Source organism: Dermacentor andersoni, chromosome 11, assembly GCF_023375885.2.
Source record: "Dermacentor andersoni chromosome 11, qqDerAnde1_hic_scaffold, whole genome shotgun sequence".
Taxonomy (NCBI): Eukaryota; Metazoa; Arthropoda; class Arachnida; order Ixodida; family Ixodidae; genus Dermacentor; species Dermacentor andersoni.
In genome coordinates, this window is record NC_092824.1 from 70,515,243 (window position 1) to 70,541,331 (window position 26,089).

At 43.0% G+C, this 26,089-nt stretch overlaps 1 protein-coding gene and 1 long non-coding RNA gene across 3 annotated transcripts in view; one reads left to right on the plus strand and one right to left on the minus strand.

The window, feature by feature from the left end:
* Ptp36E (protein tyrosine phosphatase 36E) overlaps window positions 1-26,089 on the plus strand; it is a 232,760-nt gene that overhangs the window by 152,648 nt on the left and 54,023 nt on the right. For both annotated transcript variants that reach the window (XM_072285567.1, XM_050167285.3), the window contains exon 4: window positions 7,752-7,839. In XM_072285567.1, coding sequence (XP_072141668.1) covers window positions 7,752-7,839 — 88 coding nt within the window. The remainder of the gene's footprint in view (window positions 1-7,751; window positions 7,840-26,089) is intronic.
* LOC140214178 (uncharacterized) lies at window positions 12,389-25,577 on the minus strand. The gene is made up of 2 exons (XR_011891095.1): window positions 25,238-25,577; window positions 12,389-13,999 (listed from the first exon to the last, which is right to left on the minus strand). It is a non-coding gene; the product is annotated as an uncharacterized lncRNA (long non-coding RNA).

The following is a 26,089-nucleotide window of genomic DNA, read 5'->3' on the forward strand; positions in this document are numbered from 1 at the left end:
CTGACCGTGCATTGAGGGAGAAGAGTTGAGCTGCAGAGATGTGAAGAAAATTCCTGTAACAGAAAATTCAAGAGTTCGGCTACACAGGAGTCAACAGTTTGGCTACAGGGTGGGCCTTTTCATTGCTTGAGTGGCAATCGCGTTAACAACGACATTGATCGTGACATAGGTTCTGCCGGAATCTTTTTTTTTTTTTATGCGTAGTATTCTTTGGCTATAGGCGCTCGGGGTGCGCTCCATTCGTCCTTCCGTTTCGTGCCACGAAATGTCCGTACCGCCATCTAGGCTTCAATAGGTGAATTTATGTGTAAACGCAAACTGCAGTACGCTTACCGCCACCTACTTGGGGGCGCACCAACCTCCGACGCGATATTCCGTCAGCCAGCCAGACGTAAATTTGCCCAAACTTCGTCGTCCTGGCTTCGAAGCGGTTTCGTGGCTTTGTAATCTCCTCAGTCCAAACAGAGTACTGTTTTATAAATTATTAAACACCAATAAAATATTCTGATGGCAGGATTCGAACACACGACGTCTAGTATAAAAGCCCAATATTGAAACCATTGCGCCACGGCCACATTTCTTTTGGGATTTCTTTATGGTACTTATTGCAGTAGCATGCAACTCGATAAAACATTCACCAGTTGCGCATAGTCACAGAATGGCGGGCACAGTGACAGCCACGCACCGAAGAGGCAGCGTTGATACTTTTGGGGGGAAACGTTGGTTCCACTTTATAAAGGTGGTAAAGATAGGCACCGACGTATGCATCGAAAAGCGGCATAATACACCCTTATGAATTTCTCGCTTGCAAACGAGCGCGTTGAGGCGCTCGGCATGTTTCCGTTTGGCCTTACCGAGGCGCATTTAGAACGTAGGCGAGAGAAGCTTGCACGGACAAGGAACGCGCTCAAAACGCAAGGAATCAGAGTTGCGTCTGCAGCAACTAGAAGCTTCTGAACAGGACGGGTTGGAACGAAGGTGAGCGTGTCTACGAGCAAATTATGCAAAAAAAAACAAACACTGCAGCAACTTCTTTCATTAACGAAACAAACGATTTGTAATAAAAATGAGTTAACTGGGGAGATAGTCATAGGGGGCGTGGTATTCTTTGGAGTTGCTTATCTCTTAAATTACGACAGTCTTGGTTTCAAAGTTAGTGTATAGGCTTCATAAGTAATGACTGCAGAAAAAAAAAATGCTACGCACTATATGACAATTCCCCAACAGGGAGTTTCTGCCCAAGATTTTTTTTTTGTCGCCCCCTACATTCTGAGATGGCTAGCAGCGATATCGTTTTCACAATAAGCACACTGCTTCATTGTGTTCAATAATTTGATATAAGATTCGGTGCTCCTTGTGAATTGTAATTTGGCGGCTTACTGTGACCAAGAAATATTTTGTAGCATACAGAAGCAGCCTTAGAAAAAGGTGCAGAAATGTTTGCGCCACTGTTGTTGTTAGAACGAAAGAGTTAAACATTGGAGTATGTCATCGGTCGGCTTGAGTACGGTTTATCTCCTGTTGAACACTTAACGTACAAGGATTTCGTAGCATAGGTAAGCAGAGGGAAGTAATTCATTTCGCTCGCGAGAAAAAAGTCGACCTCCTGTTTCTTCAGGAGTGTAACTTGAGAAACAAGCAGGATGTTAAAAGATTTTGCGATGAATTTTCTGTTAAAGCTTATTTTTCATATAGCCCCGGGAGATGTCGGGGTGTAGGAGTGGTGGTTTTTCGTAGGGTGCTTCTACATGGAAGTCACCGCCTTTTTGACTAATAGCTTTTGATTTTTTCTGGGGTGAGAGGAAAGTTCGGGCATTGAATGTCTATGGACCCGCCGTATGGTCAGACCGCAATGACTTCTTTGCGAGACTCTCCCCTTTTTTGTTAGACAACCACCCATTCTTTATCGTTGGCGATTTTAACTGTATGCTCGACACCATGCGCGACTCACGAGGGCCACGACAATACGCTTCCAATACGCAGGCAACTGAATTATCTCGTATAGTGAAAGAATACAATTTATCGGATGCCTGGGTCCATATGCATGGCGGAAGTTTTGGCGCCACATGGCAGCAAAGGCAATCGCAATGTCGTCTAGATCGAATGTATTTTCCCCCTGAATTAACAACGCAAATTGTCCAGTGCAGCATCCTCGATCTCCCCGCGGACGCCGGGTACATTTCAGATCATCGCCCTTTCGCTGTCATATTGAACCTCGAAGGAAGGCCAGGTGAACGCACTGACATGTGGAGACTAGACATTGCTTCTTTGCGCAACCAGGCGACTCTAACCGAACTAAAAGCGTCAGTAGCTACAACAGTTTGCGAGTATGAATGCAATATCGAAGCGTGGGATACTTTAAAGGAAAGGTGGAGGTCAGTATGCATAGCAGCTAGCAGGAAAAGAAAAAGAAAAGAGACCGAACAGCTTTGTGAGTGCCTGAGAAGGATAAGAATAGTACGAGACGGTAACTCCCAAACACAGTTAATGCGCGAATACCTAGATCATCAGCGTGAACGCTACCATAGACTTATGAGCTGGTACTCTCGCACTTCTGCAAAGGCGTGGATGACCAACAGGCCATTTACCGACCCTGAGGTACTGCGGCTGGCTCGTGCGTCCAGCAGGAGGCAGAATGGCAGCTCTTTCATTGAAAGGGTTATAATAGAAGATGGCACAGAGAGCAGTGCGAGGCGAGATATCGAACGAATTTTTTGGAACTGGTTCTCAGACGCATTTTCATCGGAAAAGGTTTATAATGCAGAGCTATTGAGTGAAGAAATTTCAGACTTTTGCGCTAACCTACCTCAAGTAGAAGATACAGAAGGCCAGAATTTATTGTCTCCAACAAATCTGCAAGAAGTTTTTGATGTTGTACGATCGATGAACAGCGGATCAACACCCGGTCCAGATGGCTTACCAGTCGAATTTTACCGATCTTGCTGGGAGGAAGTAGGCACTGCCTTAGTGTCGCTCCTTAACGGCATTCTTGCACGGGAAGGTATTCCTAAATCGTTTAATCGGGGCCGCGTAATGCTCTTGCCAAAGCCAGACTCCAACCTTGCAGAACCCTCATCCTGGAGGCCTATAACGCTGCTCAACACAGACTATAAAATATTGACAACCCTTCTTGTAAATCGCATGAAGATATTATTGCCGAAAATAGTCAGTGTACATCAAACATGTTCCGTGCCGGGTCGGAGTATATTTTCGTCTCTCAACTTAACACGTGATATCATACAATACACAACAGCGCGTGAAGCTTCAGGAGTATTAGTAAGCTTGGACCAAGCCAAAGCGTTTGACCGCTTAGAACACCAGTACTTATTTGAGGTTTTACGATGCTATAACTTCCCTGAAGAGTTTGTAGGCATCCTGCGGATGTTGTATTCGCGAACAACAGCTGAGCTGCTGCTTAACAGCATTTTAACACCTAGATTTGATCTGACAAGGGGAGTGCGGCAGGGTTGTCCTTTGTCACCCATATTGTTTGTGCTTGCGATTGATCCGTTGTTAAGGCGGTTTAGCGAGAGCCCGCTCATAAGAGGTCTTCCTATGCCGGGATCCGGTGCATAAAAGTATCAGCGTATGCGGATGACGTCACTCTGTTTTTGCGGGATGGGGACAGTCTTGTAGAGGTATTTCGTATTTATAATCAATATGCTTCAATGTCAGGGGGCAAAATAAATATGAGGAAATGTGAAGCATTAACTTTAGGTCGCGCCGAAATAACGCTACCAGGGGACATTAAACAGACCGAGCATATGCAAATACTAGGTATCAAATTTTGTACAAGTGGTGTTTCACCTCACACGTGGCGAGACATTGTTAGCTCCATTAAAGAGCAGTCAGAAGCAGTGACTGCGTCGCCACTGCCGCTGGCAGAAAGGGCTTTCTTCATTAAGAACGTATTGTGCAGTAAACTGTGGTTTGCTGCAAGGGTAGCTCTCCCGCCGTCACCAACAGTACGAGTAGTAAACTCACTTATTTTCTCATGGTTCTGGCTAAACAAGTCGCAATACGTAGCGCAGCAATTTTTGCGTCTGCCAAAATCCAGCGGAGGATGGAGCTTGCCGTGCATAGTTACATTCAGTAGGCTGTTGTGCACTAAGACTACATGTGATCTACTTGATGATGATGAGTACCCTGGTAGGCCACTGCTCCTTTATTGGCTGGGCCATTACCGTCGAACGCTTATGCCGCAGAGTACAGGCAACTTGCTTCCGACGGCGGTAACGCCAGCACCGCAGCATGCGGCGGCTGCGCGCTTGCAAAGCCAGCTTGTACAACTAAGAATTACAAAGTGGCGTGCGACACCAGTTTCCAGGCTTTGTGAAATGTTGTGTGAGACAGCTGTACCTCCACGGACAGCTACTACACAAACATGGAAAGCTGTGCTTTCTCCTGATTTGCCCTCTCAAGTGAAGGATTTTCATTGGCAATATCAGTGGGGCATTCTACCTACAAGAGACAGGCTTGAACGCTGGCATATGGTACCGAATGATAAATGCATATATTGCGCACAAACAGAGACCAACGCGCATGTAGTAAAGGACTGCGTTGTAGCACGCACCTTCTGGAAGCTAGTTGCAAGAATGTTCGGAATATCCATCGTGCGGCCACCACTGCGCCGAGATCGGTTTGCGAGTCTCGTCTACTACAGCGCTAGCTACATTTTGTGGTGCTTCCGTAACATCGCAGAACGATCTCGGTAGTCAAATAGAGCAATGTACCCCAGAATGCGGAAACTACGGGTGATAATATGGGGTCATCTTGAAGAACAGTTGTTCAAACTCGGTGAAGCCGAGTTTCTTCGCCGCTGGTCTACGCGGTACATAACTGTCTCCCGTGGCAAAGTCTTTCTACAGCCAGAATAATGCTCAATTCTGTTGCCTGAGTTCAGACTGTATCTGTATGTGCCCCGGGTACCTTTCATAAATTCGAGGCCGACAATAATGCTTTTGCGTGGATGCGGTAATTAGTTTTGTTGTTGTTGTTGTTGTAGTTGTGTGCGGCAAAGCCAGTGTCAAGTAGACACCATTTATTATTTTATTTGTTAATCTGTTTTGTTTACATCAAGTATGATGCATTACATGTGATGTACTTTATATTGTACTTTTCTTTCATACAACAGTTGTAAGCGTGCCTACGGGTCAATAAATTTCCTTGTCATCAGTTTCAGCGTCAGTGTTCGTGCCCGCTTGTTTTCCTTCAAAACGGGTGAGTTCATTTAGTCTTTCGCCCGGACTGGTCATAATAGCCAATTTCGCCAATTTCGAATATATTTCTGGTTTCCCTCTCCAGTTTCCTTTTGCGGTGTTATATACAAAGTTCTTGATATACGTACCTGCAGATTGTCTCTTTTATACTGTATACTGTGTGTTATCTGTGTGCACAGCTTTGTGCATATGATTAGTTTTATTATTTCTTGTACGCAGTGTAAACAAACTTCTTCTAAACAGCATTAGTCTTAGTATGTTTCAGTGGGAAGTGACAAATGAGCATTTACGAATACTTGAAGCTGGCAAGTGTTATCTAAGTCGTGTTTCAAGCGAAGGACCTAGCTTTGGAGGTGAAGGCCGAACTCTTAACAGGTTGCTTTTGTAAATTCCGATTTTCTAATTCCCGCTTTCCGTTCTGATATGATTGGCATTCTTTGGAAACTTACTCACCTTGAGGTATGGATGTCGTATATCCGTGTATGTATGCCAACTTGTACCACTGGGCACGTGCCCCAATGGACAACTTGATCGATTGCGCTTGTGCAAACTCGGAGTGTGACACTATAGTTATGTGGACGTTTTTGGCCACTCCCTCCAAATGGTTGTGCCTGCGTTCTCGATGTCCGTCGTCAACTACGAAGGCCTGATTACGTCGGGAGGATCGCTAAAAACTATCTAACTCGGAAGAGGTGGAGGAACCAGCTATTGCCTTAAGCCATAGCTCCCGCCACCAATACTTACATCTTTAGAAACTCCAAATCCGCCATTCGAAATTTCTCTCGGGGACACATTTGCCCCAATCGTCAATTCAACCCTCAATCATAACTCTAACCGCGGCAACGTCCAAATTGTCTGGGCTTTGGCCCACTCCTCGCTCCCCGGCAACGAGACCGCGCACGTCGGGGATCGAGCTTTCGCCTCCCTAGCCCGTGGCCCACTACCGCCTGGAGTTGAGCATATCGAGACAGAGATGACGGGACCGTCGATGCGTGACCGTATGGCAACGTATCAGGAAATCATCCAACATTATCGGTTGGCTAGACTACAATTCGCTCGCTGCTGCTGCCGCGTTTCCTCACTGCAGCGTTCTGACAGCGAGTTCCCGCGGTCATCGAGTGAGATGCGTTCATGTTGGATTGTGCGTGCGTGGCACCATGCTTCATAATTTATTTAGTATGCCTATGTTTACAAGTTCATGCGGCCTATAAAAACTACTGTCCTTACTTCGTAAAGCTGTCCACTAATTTGCTGTCGCAATCGACACTTCGCCTTTCGGACGAAGCAGCGACTTTTTTCAGAAACCTAATTGATAACAATCGTTAATTACATATAGTTACTTACGCGTAAGTCTGCTCGATCGGAAGTAAAAAAGAGAAGCAGATTATTGTTGCAACTGAAATAGACTCATAATTAATCTTCACCGCAAGCGCTTTGCCTTACTGCAAACCTTATCTACGTTTCGGCTGTACTCTTGCGCTATATTGCGCATGAGATGTACAGTTTTTTAGTATCTCTGAAATCGTGAAGCATGCGTTTATTCCTCCTCGCTTCTGGTCTGCCTTTTCTTTAGAGTGATGTGTCACTGCACTGCCATGTTTAAGCGCAATATTTTCTATTTCTTAGCTTGTATTCTGTGGTTGGCCACGAACTTGTTAACTAGTATTTTTGTCCAGATATGATTATTTTACAATCAGTATGTGTGAACACTAAGCTACACGTAATAGGGGGTGTCCACATTTATGCCCCCCGACGGTTGCCCCCCAGTAACAGAAACATGGCTCGGAGGCTATGCTTTTGCGAACTGCATGCGCCGGAAGTGTTTGCGGGTGCCGGAGACACGTCGTGGCCGCCATGTTAGAGAGAACTGAAGCTGGCGATGTCCGCTCTTAAAGGGACACTAAAGGGAAACAATAAATCAGTTTAAACTAATGAAGCATTGTTTAAGAACTCTGCAGGCAGTCATTTCAAAAAGATAGTTTGATTATTAGACGAGAAAATGAAAGTCCAAGTATCAGTATTTGAATTTCGCGCCGAAAGCCCAGCGCCGGTACGTCAACGGGACGTCAGGGATTCCAAAGTATGTTTTCGCATTCTGGTCGCGTTGGCTGAGTAAAGGTTCCCGAAACTTGCCATGTTTAATATTTGGTTCCTTTAGAACACAATGTAGTCAATCTGTACCGCTATACATAATTAGTAGGCCCTAGAAGATGCCGTAAAAATCCATGACGTCACAGACACCAGGTGCGGGAACTTGAGTAGGCGTCGCCACCCCCATTTCGTTCTTGCGCTTTTTCTGGCTTACCAAACGTCTTATCGTTGTAAGAGTGGTGTTTTTGGTGTTGTAGAAAGGTAATTTACTGATGCAGAAGAAATCATTCTTCACTTTAGTGTCCCTTTAAGAACCAGTTGCTGCCACAGTAGATAAGTTTAAAGCCGCAGAAATTCCTCAAACTAGCTTGATATATCTTTTTTTTTTTTAAATTCTGTTTATACCTAATGTGCGTCTTTTCTTGTTTCTTCTCCTTCCAGCTTGCGACCAAGGGTGAATCGCACTGCATGAGACATGCCAGCAAGCCCGACAACGACAACAAGAACACCTACAAGAAGCTGCTGCCCTGTGAGTCGGTGTTCCGTCCCTGCATTCCTTCTTTCGTATTTGCTATTTCTTACCTACAAATAACTGCTACGAAGAACAAAATTATCCGACTGTTTGACTGCAGAATCAGTGCTGTAAAACGCAGGAGCCATAGACGCTTGGAAGATTATACACTCTCAGAAAATAAGCATGCATCCCTTGGAGCTTAGCTTGTCCCTAAACAGTAATCGTCATCTATCTCTCTCGCTATACTTTAATGACATATATTAGCGCGAGGAAGCGAAACTACAAAGGATACACACGAAACAAGTCACACGTACTCTGTAGGCCTCTGTGCTTGTTCCCCTGCGCTACGGCATGTCATTAAATCAGCACTAGCTGGTCCAGTAACGTGTCCTTTTACTTGCCTTTCCTTTCGTTAACGCTGCACGCCTGGTACTTCCACGTCTCGAACCGCATGCACGTTATTAACGTGACGTATATCATTCTCGACAGGAATGTAGCGAGCGCAGATCTTTCAAGAAAGGACATGCAAGCAAGCTAGACAGGGATAGGGATAGATAGGCCCCTGAAGAGTGTAAACATTTATTATTATTATTTTTTTTAGTGTACGGGCCTTGGCCTCTGAGCTACGGTGCGCGTACATTACAGTGCTTATACGTCAGCGTAGCTTTTAGTGCTATAATAGTGCTACGCGACGCGCCTACCCGCAGCCAGGATAGGTGGTAGGTGTCAGGTAGGCGTGTACTAATTATGTGGTGCAATCGTTAACCTGTTATGTACTTTCACTTCTTTCGTAAGTATGAAAATAAACACATTGATATTGCCGCTTTTACACGGAATTAGTTGCGGCAGCATTTTTGACAATGAAAGCTAAACAGTGTTTTGTTTTGTGCTGTTCTTCGCGTGAGCCATTACGTGAGAACTTGTGGATGGATTCTCAGTGATGCTGTGTAGTCGAACAATTCTCTGGCATTCTGTCATGCGTCTGTCGTTTGTATCGTCGTGGTATGAAGTGGTAATGTGTAATGCTTTTCTCTCACCACTTTATAACTTTGTGTAATTGCGCTGTTTTGTCAACGCAACATAAGCAAAAAACGTTCGATTGCTTATAAGGAAGGAAGGAAAAAGTGGAGAAGGAAGGCAGGGAGGTTAACCAGTTTTGCCTAACCGGTTTGCTTATAAAGAGTGCACACCATCATATGTTCTTTTCCTCTGCGCTGACTCTTCTGCTGTCATGAAGGGCCTTCAGGCACTTTCGAGCTGTTTGCAAAAGCTTTTCTCCTGAAGGACCCTCGATTAATAGTTGGAAATGAAAGTCTGATAGGTAAAATGGGAGCTTTTAATGCGTTAGCATTAGGAGTGTGAAAGTAGAAAACTATGTATGTGTGTGAAATGTACGCAGTCAGTCACATGTTATATATATATATATATATATATATATATATATATATATATATATATATATCATATGGACCACCATCAGCACTCCGCTCCTCGAAGAGGCGAGACTTGTGGCGAGTGAGTCGGGAACGACAATTTGCAATTTCCTGAGCGCGTATTAAGTCATAGACCCGGGACGTTGAAGGGGTGCAACGTAATTCTGTCGCATTTCTCCCACATTCACCGCTGAATCATCACTGCATTCTTGTTTACAAGAAGTACAGCTTTACTACTAGAATACGCCGACTTGCGTTTTCCCCTAAAAACACTTATAAAGGCTCTCCTCCATGCCGCTGCTTGATTTTTCACCCAAATTTTCGCGGCAAGGTCGCGTCTTTAAGGTCCAGATGTTTCAGTTAAGTACTTGACGCCATTACCGGTGGGTGCTGGGGAGACGCCGAGCTTACGCATTATGGCATATGATGCAAGTGGGGGGGTGGGGGCTAGTGACTCTACATTGTGAAAACAGTATATAAGTGCACAGTTCTTCTTTTTTCTACATTTTAACCCACCTAGAAGTCACTAAATTTACACAAGACCTAACGTATCACTTTTTGCTATGCCGAGTCTGATACCTCAAAATTCCGAGTTAAAGTGCGGGAAGCATAACGCAAAATCCGCATGAGCGTTTTTGATGAGCTAGAGCAAGTTTTCAGTTGTCGATAGTTAAGGTAAGCAATTGAGAAATCATAATTTACCCCACTGTTCAATTTCTGGTCAGTTGACATTTCGATTACATTTTCTGTTTGTTTTTGCGGTACGAATGGCCAGACGTAAAAGTGAGCGATGGATGGATGGATGCAAAACTTTAATAAGGTCCTGAGGTACGCGACTCAGCGCGCTGCGGGCCGCTCCCACGTTGGGACAGTCAGGCCTTGCCCGACCGCCGCATCGTGGGCCCTCTGGACAGCCCATAGTTGCGCCCCGGCATCGGGGCTCTTGATAGCGGAGAGCCACTTGTCTTCATTGATTTGTTCTGTGCCTCGTAACGAGGCACAGAGCGAGTAATTTTTTTTTATGCGTAATAGTGTTACGGCTTTCTGGTGTTCACGACTAATCCGGCCTCGCTCTTTCTTACGCACTCTCTCGCGCTTTCTCAATCATTCGCTTAGCTCTTCCAGTTCTCATATTTTAAATGCGTTGCATGGAAAAGGGCATTGCCTTCTCTCACGCGCAGCAGGAAACCCACAGGCGCGCTTCCAAATATCTCCTATGTTACTTACAAACTCATTTTTCTTGTTCTTTAATTGCTGCTGTCGTCATTGCTTGGTGCTTCGATCACATTCTGTGAAATCGCTGACGAGTTCTGCGACATCGCCGGACAAAAAAAAAAATCATTGCAACATATGCGCGAGAGAAAAAGCTTAGCAAAGCGGGCAGGCCTAATTCTACGCGTAATACTGAATGAATCGTATTTACCGAAAGCGAATTTCATTCCTTTCACGAACAGGCGCCAATGCATTTGATGTAAAACACTCGCTTCTTTCAAGTAAAGCAAAAAGTGAGCCGGAAAGTGAGAGGCATCGCTCGAGAAATACGTATATGTGTATTGTGCTCGTAACTTTCGCCGCAAGAATCGATGTGAAGCGATATTCGCTGTCTCTGTTTTCGTCGATGCTTTTGGAGAGAAAGAGAGAAAAAGAAGTTTAACCCCACGCGACAAGTTTTGTTGGAAGTCCGCGAAGCCAAAGCTCTCATTCGGAAAGTCGTTAAAAGCAGACACGAATTCGAAAAGCGAAACGACGACTGAGGCAGTGTCGTTTCCCACAGCCTCGGCCGCAAAATTGATCGTGCCGTTCTTTGTCGCGTTCACTTTCTTTCTTTCCTTCTTTCTTTCTTTCTTCCTTTCTTTTCTTCTTTCTTTCTTTCTTTCTTTCTTCCTTTCTTCCTTTCTTTCTTTCTTTCTTTCTTTCTTTCTTTCTTTCTTTCTTTTTCTTCGCTTAAGCGCCTTGACACCGCGCGCCTCTGCGTCTGCGTCTTTCGGTTCGCCGACCGGGTGAACCGCAAATAACGTCGATATTTTCCAAATTGCTATACCCCGCACAGACACCAATAAACAGCGGGAAAAAAGTTTTATACCGCCGATTGGAGTGAAACGCGATATGAGAGTTATCAGTAAGTGGGAATCCCGCGGAGTGAAACTGAACAGACGCGCCAATCGTCAACGAATTGAAATGATATTTGCGCGTTGCGATAAGAAAGGGGCGAGTGCGTCCGCTTTGGCGATACTGATTAACTACGGAGAACGATCCTTTTTTTTTTCTTTTCTTCAATAGGTGTCGTTCCTAGTCCATACACTGTAAACAGGTTTGACCCTTTTAGGGAGTTTTGGCCTCGTTGCATAACTTCAGCCCTTAAGGGAGGACAATATCCTCCATTCGAACGGAGTTTTTTTTCACACCCTTGTGTTTGGTGGTGTTAAGGGGAATTATGGGAGTTTTTTAATTCTCCTTTGAACACCAACCCCTGAGTGGTTGCAGGAGTCTATATGGAGAATTATGGGAGGTTTTTAATTCTCCTTTGAACACCAACCCCCGAGTGGTTGCAGGAGTCTATATGGGGAACGTTGGGAGTTTTTCATTCCTCTTTTGAACACCAGAACTATGGAAGTTCTTATGAGGAGCTTTGGGAGCTTTTACAAGTTGACATGGGTATTTTATTTTGCTTCTTATGGGAATTTATAGGAGAAGCGATGGGAGTTCTTACGTACATATTTTCGGAAACGTTTGGCTTCTTAAGGGCGTTTTGAAGGATACCTTTGGGAAATTATTTTACCTCCTTGTAGGAGTGCTTAGGTGTAAACCTGGGAGCAACCGTTCCCATATTTTGGGAGCTCTGCTTAAGGGAGCACTTATGGATAGTTTTGAGAGTTCGATTTTTGCTTTTTATGGGAACATATACGAGAATGCTTGGGAGTGAATTTTTACAGCTTTAGGGAGCTGTCTTACTAAGGGAGTTTTAAACAGATGTTTTGGGAGTGCATTTTAGCTCCTTATTAGGGCTTTTACAGGTAGGTCTGGGAGTTTATTATGCACTTTTTGGGAATTTTACGAGGTTGAAGGGAGTTCTTTTTGTGTGTGTGTTTAGTAGATTGTGTCTGACGAGTGCAAAAACCATGACAAAGCAATAAAATGTCTGGAAATTTATTGCAGTTCCAGAATCAAATGTGCCAGCATGATAGTACAATCAATGACTATTAGCATAATGAAAGTGAAATAATTCAATTGGATACAAACAAGCAAACCAGTTTGACAGGAAATTCAAGCATATTGCAAGCTTCAGTACAGTTGAAAATCCACAAGTGCAGCCAAGACTGAAATTCAGCGGCTCAAAACATCATGAGCTATTGGGCAGTCCTTGCATGCATTAGAACAGGCCACATTTGTTTTTGCATGTAAAAAGCATGCTACAAAAAATGATGCAAAGGAGGCCAGACAGCACCAATGACCTAGAACATAATGAAAGTACCTTTGAATACCTATGCTATTTCTAATAGACATCTACGTACAACTTATTCTCTCATGTAACACACAGCTGCAAAGAAAAAGCAGAAGTGGTACCACCCACTCTGAATCAATTTCCTTAGCGTGCGGCACCTGAAATTCAAGCTTGCCAGCTAGAGAACATGACAAGTTCACAGCAAAATGGGCATAATGTGATAACAGTAGACAAACAGGTGATATCTCAGGCTGAAGTTAATTCAACAAGGGGACTAGTCGTCATCAGGGAAAGAAAATCCAAGCAGACAATTCCAGCTCACACTTACTTGCATACACAGATGTCGCTACATAGGTTTGTGTTGTGATGCCCCATGACCTAAGTCAGCATCAAAGAGGTTCATTAAAGAGTGGCACATATGCAGTGGCACACACCCAGCGTACATACACAAGTTTGTGTCAAAAAAGTTCATTGGAGAGCTGCATCTACCCAGTGGCCCCAAGTGCTCGTAGTAGCCCCAGGGGCACATACTGAATTTCCACAAATATAAGGAGTTTTTTTTTCAGCATTTCTGGCGTCAGAAGACGCCTCGCATTATATAACTGACATAGACACAAACAAGATCACTCATAGAAATTGGTGCCAGCAACCTGCCAAACTCCCATACTTCTACACACCTTGCTACCCCAACTAAACCCCCATGGTGAGCATTTAAACTTACCTTACCTTCTCTATGCACTCACTCATTTTGCTGGATATCCATGGAGTGGAGAAAAGTGAACTATATAAATACTGCCAAAGAAAACGGTTGTTACCCTAACGAAGAAGTCCACTTCTCAAAAAAATTTCTCCACCTGACATAACACTTGTTCGACCTCTGCTGATCACCTTCAGCTGAATATTGCATATCACACAAAGCAGCAATTCAACTATAATTTTTAGTTTTATAATGAAACAAAAATTTCTTAGGATGTGAAAGAAAATATGATACAGGAACCTTTAACAGTATCCATAAGTGTGAAATTTTTACACAGGCAAAGAGGCAAACACTTTGCCACCAGGGCACACATAAGGCGTCATTACATTTTCTCTGCAAAAAGCCTTAACACCCCAACGACAGGTGGTGTTGCATGAAGCCATGCATGCATTTCAAAAAATAGGCATTTTGTATTTTCTTCTTCCGCAAGATCAAGGCAGGCAGGCTGTGATGCTGTGCAAACAGTGGTGGCCTTCAAAAGGGAAGGAATCCACACAAAAAGCCATGGTACTGTTGAGATGGCAGTGCATGATAGGGAGCATTCTGGAAAACCAAACAAAATAGATTATGTACTATTGTATTGCAAACAGACACCACATGAATATTTAAACATAGCATCACCAATTATTCAACAGTGCTGGGCCATTCAATGCTACCACTCCAAGTGCATCTTGGCCACCTCAGATTTTAGGAAAAATTACAGCCCATTGTACAGTTGCAGACTGGATGAAGTGGAGAGTATGACGAAAGCCCGTCTGGTCGGGATGATGCATACTAAAAGGAAGAGGTCTAGACACCGACCAAAATGTTTAAAATAGTTTTTTACATTTTCAAATTCAAATAAATTCAAATAACTTCAAAAATTCAAATAACTTCAAAAATTCAAATAAGTACTTTAAACCATTTTGGTCAGTGTCCAGACCTCTTCCTTTTAAGTCGCAGAATGCACAAACAGACTACTTCGCGAAAATTTCACATGGTGTGAGTATCGTTATCTTGTAGGCTAAGGTTGAAACATCACGGCACTGACAAAGCTACAAACAAGTGTTTCTACGAATGACCACAAGGCCTTCCAGAATGTTTCATTATGTGAGATAGACCATTAATGTTTTTTATCTGCAAAGAGTATCTTCTTATTCTGACTTAAGTATAATAGACCTTCGAGCAATTTCTGAAAAGTATTTTCATCCAGCTCGGGTGGTTTATAGGCGCAAATAACCAATTTAGGAACCCCCATTTTGTAGTGAAGAAAGCTTATATTAAAAAAACCTATAGCTGCAGTGATTAAAAGCTTCTGAAATTTTGAATCAACTCTTTATGTCTGCAGAAGCTCTTTAATTAGGTATTAGGACGCCTTGCAGCACTGACAATGAAAGGAAATCATGACAACATATTACAAAAACTAATAAAATGAATGTGTTCTTGATAATATATGTTGTTGTATTATACACAGATTATACAAAACACCAGCAGTAATGTGCATATCTTCAGAGTGCACACACAGTTCACCAACGTAATAATAAATACAGGTCAACATCATAAAGCAACACATAGGTACTGGCGTTTTTCTTTCACATTGGCCTAAAAACCAATCACATGAGCATTCAGCCATCATATAAGCAGCACCTGCTTGCATGAATTCAAGGAACTTTCAGATGTGCAAAATCGTTTAGGAGCTTTTAAGCAATAGGCATGACACTACTATTATGATTAATTTGTTGCCTGTAAGTGGTAAATCAAGTGAACTGCTAGTTGTCCTTCCGATGAAGGATATTGCAGAAAATGTGAGGACAAAAAGATTATAGTAGCTATTTGGAACTCATGAATGTTAAGAAGATAATATGCAATGTTACCATGCTGACAGACAGTCAGATAAAAGATGATACAAAGAAAATATTATATATAGATTACACAGATGCAAGCATTCTGCTTCTTTATTGCTGCAAAACTCTGTAGTTATAGAAGTGCTTCATCCCCTGAAAAATATTTTTAGCAATACATTCACTATGGAGTTCTATTGAGGATGCATCAGATTTGCATGCTACAAGTGGTTTGAGCTGTTCACAGACAGACATCTGGCTTGTAAACGCAAGAGCATGACGAAATACTGCAAGTGCTCCAGAAAAATGCTTGCATGGTAAGGGCAATGACAAAAACAAGAATGTGGATGAAAAGACCAAACTGCCCCAAAGTCTAATTTTAGCAATGTAAGGTTTTATGAAACATAATTACAGTTCTAAGACAAAACAAAATACCAACATGATATGCAGAGAATGGGTGCTGGACATCAAGCAACCTCACTAAACAATGATTACATACATAAAAACGACACATTCGCAGGAAATTTCACAATACACGACATATAAACTATGTGATTCATGATGCACCCATGTCATACATCATATTGTTCAAGTAACCAACTTCTTTATTCAATACCCCTGTAGAAGGTTTGTTAATGCAGTTATTGGTTTGTTGGATGGAAAAGACCTAGTATACAAATCTGCACTTCCCTGCCTTATATTTGCAAACTGCATGTGTACAGTCACAGTTTGGCATGTTTTGCAATGTTTTGTGAGATATCCAGATGCTGTTACCACCTACATCTGTGCACAATGCTCCTGCAGCCTGCCATTACCACAAATCCTCGTCTATCCTACATAATACCCCAGTCACACGGGCACTTTCAAAGTCCTTTGAACCAAAGATTCTTTACTTCAAGGGAGAATGTGCACTGTCACACAGGCACAGCAAAGGAGCCCTACTGGAAGGTGGCTTTGAGTCAAAGGAGTGCGCGTTCGTCCTTTGAAACCTCAAGGGAATACTCCCAAGCCTAGAGGGCGTCTGACAGTAGAAAAAATAATCTAAAGATATGGAAGTTCAATTTTTACCTCTTCAGAACAAGCTTATAAGTACTGAATACTGTTACTAAAGTACTAAACACTTTCGGGACACCCGCAATCTCCATCATGAAAGCGCCGGTACAGCAACACCGGTACGGCCTGTCGTCAGCAGCAACCTCGACACAACACGGTTGCCATGTGCGATTTGGTTCTTTGGTTAGTGGCTGCTAGGCATCCCAGTCTCCTTGGCTTTTTTCTGCACATCTTTCCTTGTCACTTTTGTTTTTTAGTTTTTACAGCGTTTACGTGTACCTACCGCTACCTAGCCACAACGAACGAAACAAAGCAGCTGAAGCAAAGGCAACAATGAATAATCGACGCCAATGTGCGGTGTACGAAGCGGTACACATGGTGGCCATCATTACAATAAATACATCTGTTTGTGATAAAGTAATGCCTTTACTACGTGTGCATTTTGTTTTGATGTTTCTATGTATTAGGAAAAATAAATGTTGCTGAAAAAAATGTGACAAATTTATTATAAGACGCATTGGGCTATATTTTTTTATTACTTTCAAGGTGATGGTAGCGCTAAGGATACATTGCGGTCTCTGTTAAAAGCTTCAACGGAGACTACCTGGAGACCCTGTAGCACCGACATATATCCGTTGAACTAATGTCTTTGAAAGCTCAATGCTCCTTAACTTCAAAGGACCTTTGGCATGCTCGTGTGACGGGTATAACACTTGCTGCTGAAGGCATTAAAGGCACTCAAAGGTGCCTCAAAGACAGGCTGAGCATTCTGCGCAGGTTAGCGTGTCAGCAAGGCCTGAAACACTTGCAGGACATTGTAAAAGATGTCAATACATGGCAAAATACAACAGCACAACATACTCAGAAAATGTAAGGCTAAAATTCCACACTGATATATAAGGGCCTTCCCAGACAAACCGATAAATGCAATAGCACACCTTCAATTGAAATCTCGAATATAAAAATTGATTACTTGAAAAAGATGTACGGTACATGCAAAATAGAATGAGTGATGTATGTTATATGTCACGTATAGCCAAATTTTGCTGCAAATTTGAGCATTTCATGCATGCATATAATCGCACTCATGTACAAAAACAAGTTCATGTGTAGTGCTCATCCTGTACATTTCATGTGTTTCATCTTATAGTGTAGTAACTATGTTTCCTAATGCCAGTAACCAACTCTCCCAGCTTTCAGCAATAGTATGCAAGATTATTTATTCTTAGGAGTATGATAGCAGGAAGAAACAAGGATAAAGACCTGTCAACAGGACTAGCATCAACTACAAGCTGATTTGGCTCCTGGATGGAAACGAGTATTAGTAATCCTAATCATTATCAATGTTTCAATGAGGGAGTGGGTGAACCCAGAACTTGCACAAATAACTACAGTAGCCACATGGCTGAACATATGAGCCGTGGGTGTTTCCCTATCTTCCAGCACATGAGGTTAGTTGCAGAGCCCCGAGAGGGAAGTGATTGTGGTTTTCCACATCAGCAAATAAAGATCGACATGTGTCGGAAAATAATCCCCATCTCTCATCGAAAACATGTAATTGTTTATAGAGCATTTATCCTCAATTCATTACACAGATTGCGTTAGGTGACTAATTTGTTTGACTACTGTTCTTAGTGCCCCATACAAGATTAACCTTTTCCATGCCAATTTTATTTTCAGAAAACCACTGAAATTTCTAAAATATTTTTATTAGCTATTCTTTGTGAAGAGTTTTTATTACTGCAATATCAGCAGTTCGTTTAAAATTTTCTGCTGCCTTTTACTAGCTGTTTTTCATGTTTTTAGGTTGCAAACAGACAAGGACGCAGAAACTGTCTACATGAAGCATATTTTTTTAAAGAAAGTCAAGCGTGCTTTTGTTATCCTCCATGAAAAATGTTATTGCAGGAAGAAAGGTGGTTAACCGAGGGCCCCTATTTTTATTATTCATATCATAAGAAGCCAACAAACACTGACACCAAGGACAACATAGGGGAAATTACTTGAGCTTAATAAATGAAATAATGAAACGATAAATTAATGGAAATGAAAGTGGATGAAAAAACAACCTGCCACAGGTGGGGAACGATCCCACAACCTTCGCATTTCGCATGCGATGCTCTACCAATTGAGCACCGCGGCGCCGTTTACCGATCTACTTTCTTGGGTATTTATGTTTCCTTGTAGAACCCTGGGAGTGTTAGCCAGCGTTACCACTCACAGACCTTGGCGGCGGACATGGAACATCCTTTCTGCCGCAGGCGTCACGAGAACGTGATCTTTTTTTAATGAAGGCAACCGGTCAATAAACCCACACATGCTACCTGAAGGCATCAATGTTGCCTGATTCGAGACACTCGTTATGTAATAAATGAGAAGAAAGAGGGTTAACCGAGGGCCCAATTTTTACTAGTAATATCATAAGAAGCCAACAAACACCAAGGACAACATAGGGGAAATTACTTGAGCTTAATAAATGAAATAACGAAATGATAAATTAATCGAAATGAAAGTGGATGAAAAAACAACTTGCCACAGGTGGAGAACGATCCCACAAGTTCACTTTCTTTTTTTGGGGTGGGGGCAAAAACTGAACACATAACTAATCACTGATCTATCATGCAAGTGGTGTTTGCCTATCTCAATAGTCTATATAGACAGAAAACTAGGCTCAGGTGTTTTTATCTCTAAAAGAAAAGACAAGCTTTTATACGGCAACCTATCAACTTGAAGCCCACGTTAGTAGTTCTCTTCTATGGCATATAGCTGTTGAGCACGAGTCAAATAAAAATTAATGCAAATGTATTAGTGTTCCATGCTTTTAATGCATGGAAAAGGGACACTAAAGGAAATTAATGAGTTAAGTTAGATTAAAGGTTAGCCTTTTGTAATAACAAATTCATCATTTATACCAAGAACAGAGCTTTTATAAGCAAGAAAATTAGAGAACTGGAACATCAAAGGGCACCAACTAATATATTGAACCAAATTCTGTAGTTTTATTTGCCAAAACCACAATATGATTATGAGGCATGAAGTACGAGGGATTCTGGAATAATTTTGACCCCCTTGGTTACTCTACTGTGCATACAGTGCAAAACACACATGCATTTTTGCATTTCACACCTATCAAAATGCAGCTGCCACAGCTACAATTTGATTAACCACCATCAGGCTTGGCAGCGCAACACCAAACAGCCCAACTCAGAGCCCATGCTTGTCAGCAACCTTCTGCAGTGAGTGCATCACTTGGTGCTCATGAGGCAGTACTTCCAGCTGCTTCAGCTGCTTTAAAGTGTGCGCACTGCTGGCTTTTGCTGTTTTACAGCCCTTAAAGCCCAACCACAACAAAAGTTAGGGCTGCATAAAAAAATGATTCAAACAGTGTAAATACAAAACAGCATTCTAGCAATCTTGATACCGAGACTGAAATGAATGCCACAATTACCAGTAACTGGCAGTGAGGCATGACTCAGATTGCAGGGCACCTTAGTGTGGCCTACGAGATAAGGGACCACCTGCAGCTGCCTGCAGTGATAAAAACCTGAAGGCAATGTGGACTCTCGTCATAGCCACTAACCACCAGGTTCATGTGTCGTCTGCTAATACAGTATTAAAAGAATATCAAAAAGAAAATTAGATACCAGCCCCGCAGCTTTGCCAAGATTACTAGTAGTACTTACTACTAATTTATTACCAATATAGCCAAAGTGAAATTTCATTGCATTTGGAATTTAAGCTTTTGCAGTAGGGGTTTTGAGATGTGATAATCGCAATGCTCCTGTGCTTTGTGACATTACATCACTAGATATTTGACAACGCCGTGGTTCTAAGTGTTTTTACACACATCGATATCTTGATTCTTTTACAACCTAACTCTAATATGACACATGAGAATACAGTAGATAACATTTGAAATGTCTTTAATGGGCACGGAAAAGGACTAACCTTTACACATGAGACACGCATGGTGAAAGCATTGTAAGCAAGGCTCCCACGTGTCTTTAAATAATTTTTCACTTTGGTCGGTGTCAGTTCTGTTTTTTCCCTTGACTCTTCCTAACCGGACAAGACTTCGTCAGACTCAACTTCATTAAACCATTGACAATATGCTGCATATCTTAGGTAAACATTTGATGCTCACCCTAACGCATTTTTCCTGAAGTTACCAACTAAGAGCAAAGAAAGGTTAGCTACTGTATGAACCAGCCTAAATCCATGTTAAGCCCACAATTGCCCAATGTGCCTTGAATAGGCTCTAAAAATGTGTATTAACACAAGGCGCAATAGATTTTGTGCTCACGTTGGCATGTTCATAACAGCTGGCCTCCCTCACTCTCATCATCGGAATCTCAGAATCCCTACTGCGAAAACTTCAGGAGTGGAAAGCAGCAAACGTAACAGTGCGCAGTTTGAAGCAACCAGAGGCACTGCCTCATGAGCACAGCAGTTGCACTCACTGAAGAAGGTTAATGACAAATATGGGGCCCCATTCGTGCTGCTGGTTCCGAAGAAGCCATCTAAGCTTTTTCCCCACGCTTGAGTGTAAAAATACAGCTGCTTTTAACAAAAGGCATGCAACACCGTTCATGAATTGTGCCATTGGAATGGTTTACCAAATAACCTCTTACTTCTGGTAAGCTCTACACAAGCCAAATTGGACGCTGCACTGATGAAAGGGCAAGAGAACATTTGCAGAATATAAAAACAAAGTAAGACCAATGTAGGTGAGCATTGTAACACATGCACTTGTCATCCACAACTTGAAATATATTCTTGGCAGAAGTAGAAACATGAATTCACAACTGATATCAGAAGCTCTTTTAATATCAAAGAATGACTGTGTAATTATTCCTTTCTTTTTTTCTATTTCTCACAAGTATGTGTATGAATGTTTTTTGCTTTCGGTTTACACAGGTTGCTACACCTCGATTTGTTTGACCCTGTTCCCTTCTTTGCAATCTTTCCTCCCTCCCCCTCTTTTATGAACTTCCAGAGAGATTATATGAATAGTTCCTGCTTTCTTAGAAAAACATGGCACACACGCGGTGGATGTGGGACATCCTTTCTGCTGCAGGCATCACAAGTACGTGATCTTTTTGGGTGAAGGCAACTGGTCAATAAAGCCGCACATGCCAACTGAAGGCATCAATGTTGCCGGAATCGAGACCCTTGTTATGTAATGAACGAGAAGAAAGCAGGTTAACCGAGGGGCCCGATTTTTATTAATCATAAGACGCCAACAAACAAAGGCACCAAGGACAACACAGGGAAAATTAACGGAACTGAAAGTGGATGAAGAAACAACTTCCCGCAGGTGGGGAACGATTCCACATCTACGCATTACGTGTGTGATGCTCTACCGATCGAGCTAACACAGCACCGTCTTCCCATCTATTTTCTGGGGTATTTATGTTACTATTAGAACTAACCCTGGGATTGTTAGCCAGTGCCACCACTCACAAACCTTGGCGATATGTAGAGCATCCTTTCTGTCGCAGGCATCACGAGTATGTGATCTTTTTGGGTGAAGGCAACTGGTCAATAAACCCACACGTAGTACCTGAAGGCACCAATGTTGCCAGATTCGAGACCCTCGTTATGTAATGAACGAGAAGGGGGTTAACCAAGGGGCCCGATTTTTTACTGCTGGTGTAGTACACACTTTCCTGCGTTTAGGGTGATGCCAGCTTCTTGCAGGTGCTGAAGTACTTTGTGCAGTCGTGCATCATGTTCTGTCTTCGTGTGGCCAAACACTATTATGTCGTCTTGCAGACATGCTTGGCCGTCCAGGCCTTCTAGCAGTCTTAGCATTTCCCAGTGGAAAAATTCAGTTGCTGTGGAAATTCTGAAGGACAATCAGAGGAACTTAATATGGCCAAGTGGCGTCAGGAAAGTGTTGTACCTCTGGGACTCGGGTAACCAGTAACCAATATCCGGCTATAGCATCAAGTTTGCTAAACCAGGCAGCTCCGGTGAGTTTGGCCAGGCAATCATTGATGGTGGGCACTAAGACTCATTCTCACAGAATGTTCTATTTTAACCCTCCAAAGTCACTGCAGATTTGAAGCTCGCCTCCTTTATTTTTAGCCACTACCATAGGTGCATGCCACTCTGTGGTTTCTTCGACCTTTATGATGACACCCAGGCTCTCCGTTCTCTCCAACTCACATTTGGACACTCGGCAACATGGGCAGAGGTACTCGCCCCGAGTACATAATAGCACACCGCTTGGCATCAGGGAGTAGCGATATATTGTAATCGGTCCTGAGAAGGTAGGCCCAGGTCTGTAGCCAGGTAGAGGTAGTGGCATAAAATGTTGGCTGGGTCGCTGACCTTGCCTTTTGACTCCGCTACTTCTAGGAGACTTGGTTGGACATTGAAGGATTTGATTGCGGGGGGACGTCAAAAAGTGCGTCATGCAGCTTGTCTATTACATAAATTTGTTCTTGACACAACCAGCCATTTCAGCACACGGTAGCAGTCTAACCGTTGCTTTTTTTGGTCCTGCCGGGTCCGAGCAGCTGTTCTTTTGCTTGCTTCAGGTTTCCCGTGACTTGTTCGTCGTAGAGGCTTGTTGGCATGGCAGTCACGTCTGCACCAGTGTCTACCTTGAAGCCATTGACCATCACATTGATTTTTCATGGCCCAGGATCCTGTTGGTCAGTTAATTGTCCAAGTAAACCTCTTCCAAAACAGCTTGGTATGTGCATTTTGTTCTGCTTTTTGGAAGCGGAAAAGCATATGGCAGCTGTGTTCCTTTTTACTGCAGGCACTGCATGTTTTGCCATTCGCCGTGCACATAGTGTGTGATGGTGAACCATAGGTGTCTTGTTGAGCCATACCACTTGCATGTCAGCGCAGTTTGGTCACGCTGGTTTTTACGAGAATTATTTGACTTTCCTTTGCTCTTCGAGAAGCTGTGCATGGTGTCTACAGCTTCAAGTGATTGTAGCTGTGGCCGTAGGTCCTTTTGCTGCTGTTTGATTGTTGCCGCCATGTTGCGAGCAGCGTTGACAGCGGCTTCCAGAGTAAGCTCAGCATTAAGTTGCAGCTTCTCACTTACCTACGTGTCTGTGGGACCGACCACGAGTCTATCACAGATCAGTTCCTCTTTCAGGGCGCTGTACTCAGAGGCTTCAGCGAGCCTGAAGAGTTCGGTGATGAACATATCAGCTGTCTCATGCACGTCTTGCTTCTGGCTGTTGAACTTTGCACACTCGTATATCATGTTCATCCGTGTCAGGAAATTTTTTATGAACAGTTGCATTACTGTATTGTAGTCGAGTTTCTCAGCATCACAGAGCCTGAGCAAGGCTAGGACGTCTTTGGCTTCACGACCCATGGCATAAATGAGTGTGTTCACCTGCGTCTCGTCGTCGTCTTTAGTCTGGAGATAGCTCTATAGCCCTCCCTTCTTGTGAGCCACCGTTTCTACTCCTCGGGCTGCCGAAAATCAAGTTTTTCCGGCAGTTTGACGACGAACGAGTTTAGTGGAGCTGCGTGCTGGGCTGTGGACACTGTAGGTGAAGCCATGGGTAGCAAAGTGTCGTATTCACCGCAGTGCGCTGTGATGTAGACTTCTACTTGCGTGGTGCATTTCTCACAGCGTTGTCGAGTATCCCACCGTTGCCTCCATGTCATGGTCGGGTGACGAGCATACGTGATTGACAAAACGTAAGTGTTAACTGGAACTGTTTACTAGGTTGTGTATGCAAAACAAGCACGGCTACATGCTGGCTTGGCTTACACGGTCTGGTCCGCTCTCCCAGAGGCGTTGTTCCGCATCTTACATGACCGTGTACACAGCGCCATCTCGTTGCGGTAGCTCGCATGACACGGTGCACCAGTGTAACTCAATGGACAGCAACTTCAAAAAAAGTATATTTCGGAAGGCTGCCCAAGTTTAAACAACTCTCAGTTATCGTTAAGGCGATTTGCCCTCTTATTAACATGCACATTTACGCCACTAGACCATAACCTCATTGCTACATTATAGCACAGTTTTGGTCCGAATTAAAACACTGATATAACACAGCGGAAAAGTTACGAATAAGTGCCATAAATACGAAGAATATTAGAAGGGCATACACTATCATTCTTGCTAACTGCTCATTTGTTGAAATTCTGGCAGTCTTCTGAATTATAATCTTTAAACGTGCTGCCCATTGAGTTATGATAATGCATTGCGGTGAAATTTGATAGATGGCCGCAGAGCCAATTCAACATTTCAGTTTCAACCACAGCTAGTTACCCCTATGCTTTTCTTGGCTTCATTGCCTGCTGGCTTTATATGGTCGTGATTTTAAAAAAATGAAGCCCGTTTTCCTTCTCATTCATTCATGCGAGGGTTTGAAACCTCACAGCTTTGATGCCTTTAGGTAGCATGCATGGGTTTATTAGCCACATGCCTGCTCTCTTCAGTTCAGGTGTTACGCGACACCATCGTGCAAAAAAAGATGTTCCACATCTGCCCACCATGGCTCTAAATGGCGCTGGCTAACACTCCCAGGGCATAAATACCATAAGTACCCAAGTTAGCACAATTGGTAGTGCATCGCGTGTGTACTGCAAAGGTTGTGGGTTCAGTCACCACCACAGACAAGGTCCTTTCGTCTGCTTTCATGACTTTCAATATTTTCTACATTTCAATTTCAACCACAGCTAATTACACCAACGCTTTTCTTGGCTTAATTGCCTGCGACCTTTATATAATCAGCAAAAATAAGGTTACAAGAAAATTAAAATAAATAAGTGGAGGACAGGGTCATCGGTGTTCAAAGAAGCACCTTCCTTTTTGTATCGTTAACCAACATGTGCGCCCAATAGGTAACTCCTCTACCTGCACATCGAATGACAATGCAAGAGATGCAGCTGGAACCCACAGTCAAATATATGTACAGCATACCAATGCATCTCTCCTCCGAAGGTAGTGAAGAGCACAGGTGCCTGTAGAGTTGCGTGCCACGGTTCCTCTTGCCAACCCATGGAAAGGAGCATAAGTGATGCTGTAGAGCTTGCTCCTTCAAGCAGTGTTCAGGTATCCATTCATAATCCTGCATGTAGTGTCCAATGTATTGTAGATATCAAGACAGCTTCAGTCCTGCAGCAAATAAAGTGATCAGTTCTAACCAAAATGTTGAGATGTAGACACTTTGGCAGGCGGATGTTAAATGTTGAAGTTTCTGGGATGCCAGTGATAATTTCATTAAACATTATATGGGCCACTCATACAGGGATGGAAGCAGTCAAAGAAGCTTTGGAGCAGCTCTGGGAGGTGGCAAATTTGACACACTGGAGCATGAATTGCCCGTTTTCGAGCAGTAAATACATATTTACATGAGTAGCTTGATAGAGGCCAATGAGTGAAATACAGGTATATGAAGAAAAGGTGTTCCTTATTTTACTTTACAGAGCACTATTTGATTATGGCAGATCAGTTCTGTGGAAGCCTGCAAGGCAAGTAAAATTCATGACAGGAAAAATTTTCACCCACCCTACTTTAGCATGAAGCTACGAAGGAGACCTGTACAGGTTTCTCGGAAACCACCATTAAATTACATACTGGATATGACAACTAACTGTGGCCAAGAAAAAAATTAGTGAGTGCTTTCCGTGAACATCACCCACTATGTTGATAGGTTTATGTTTGTGCTACTCAAGTTTTTTTTTTTCCATTGTGAACAAGCAATTAATATGTACTTGTAATGAATGTTTATTTCCTTACTTATCGAATATGGTGCCAATGCAAAGGTTGTGG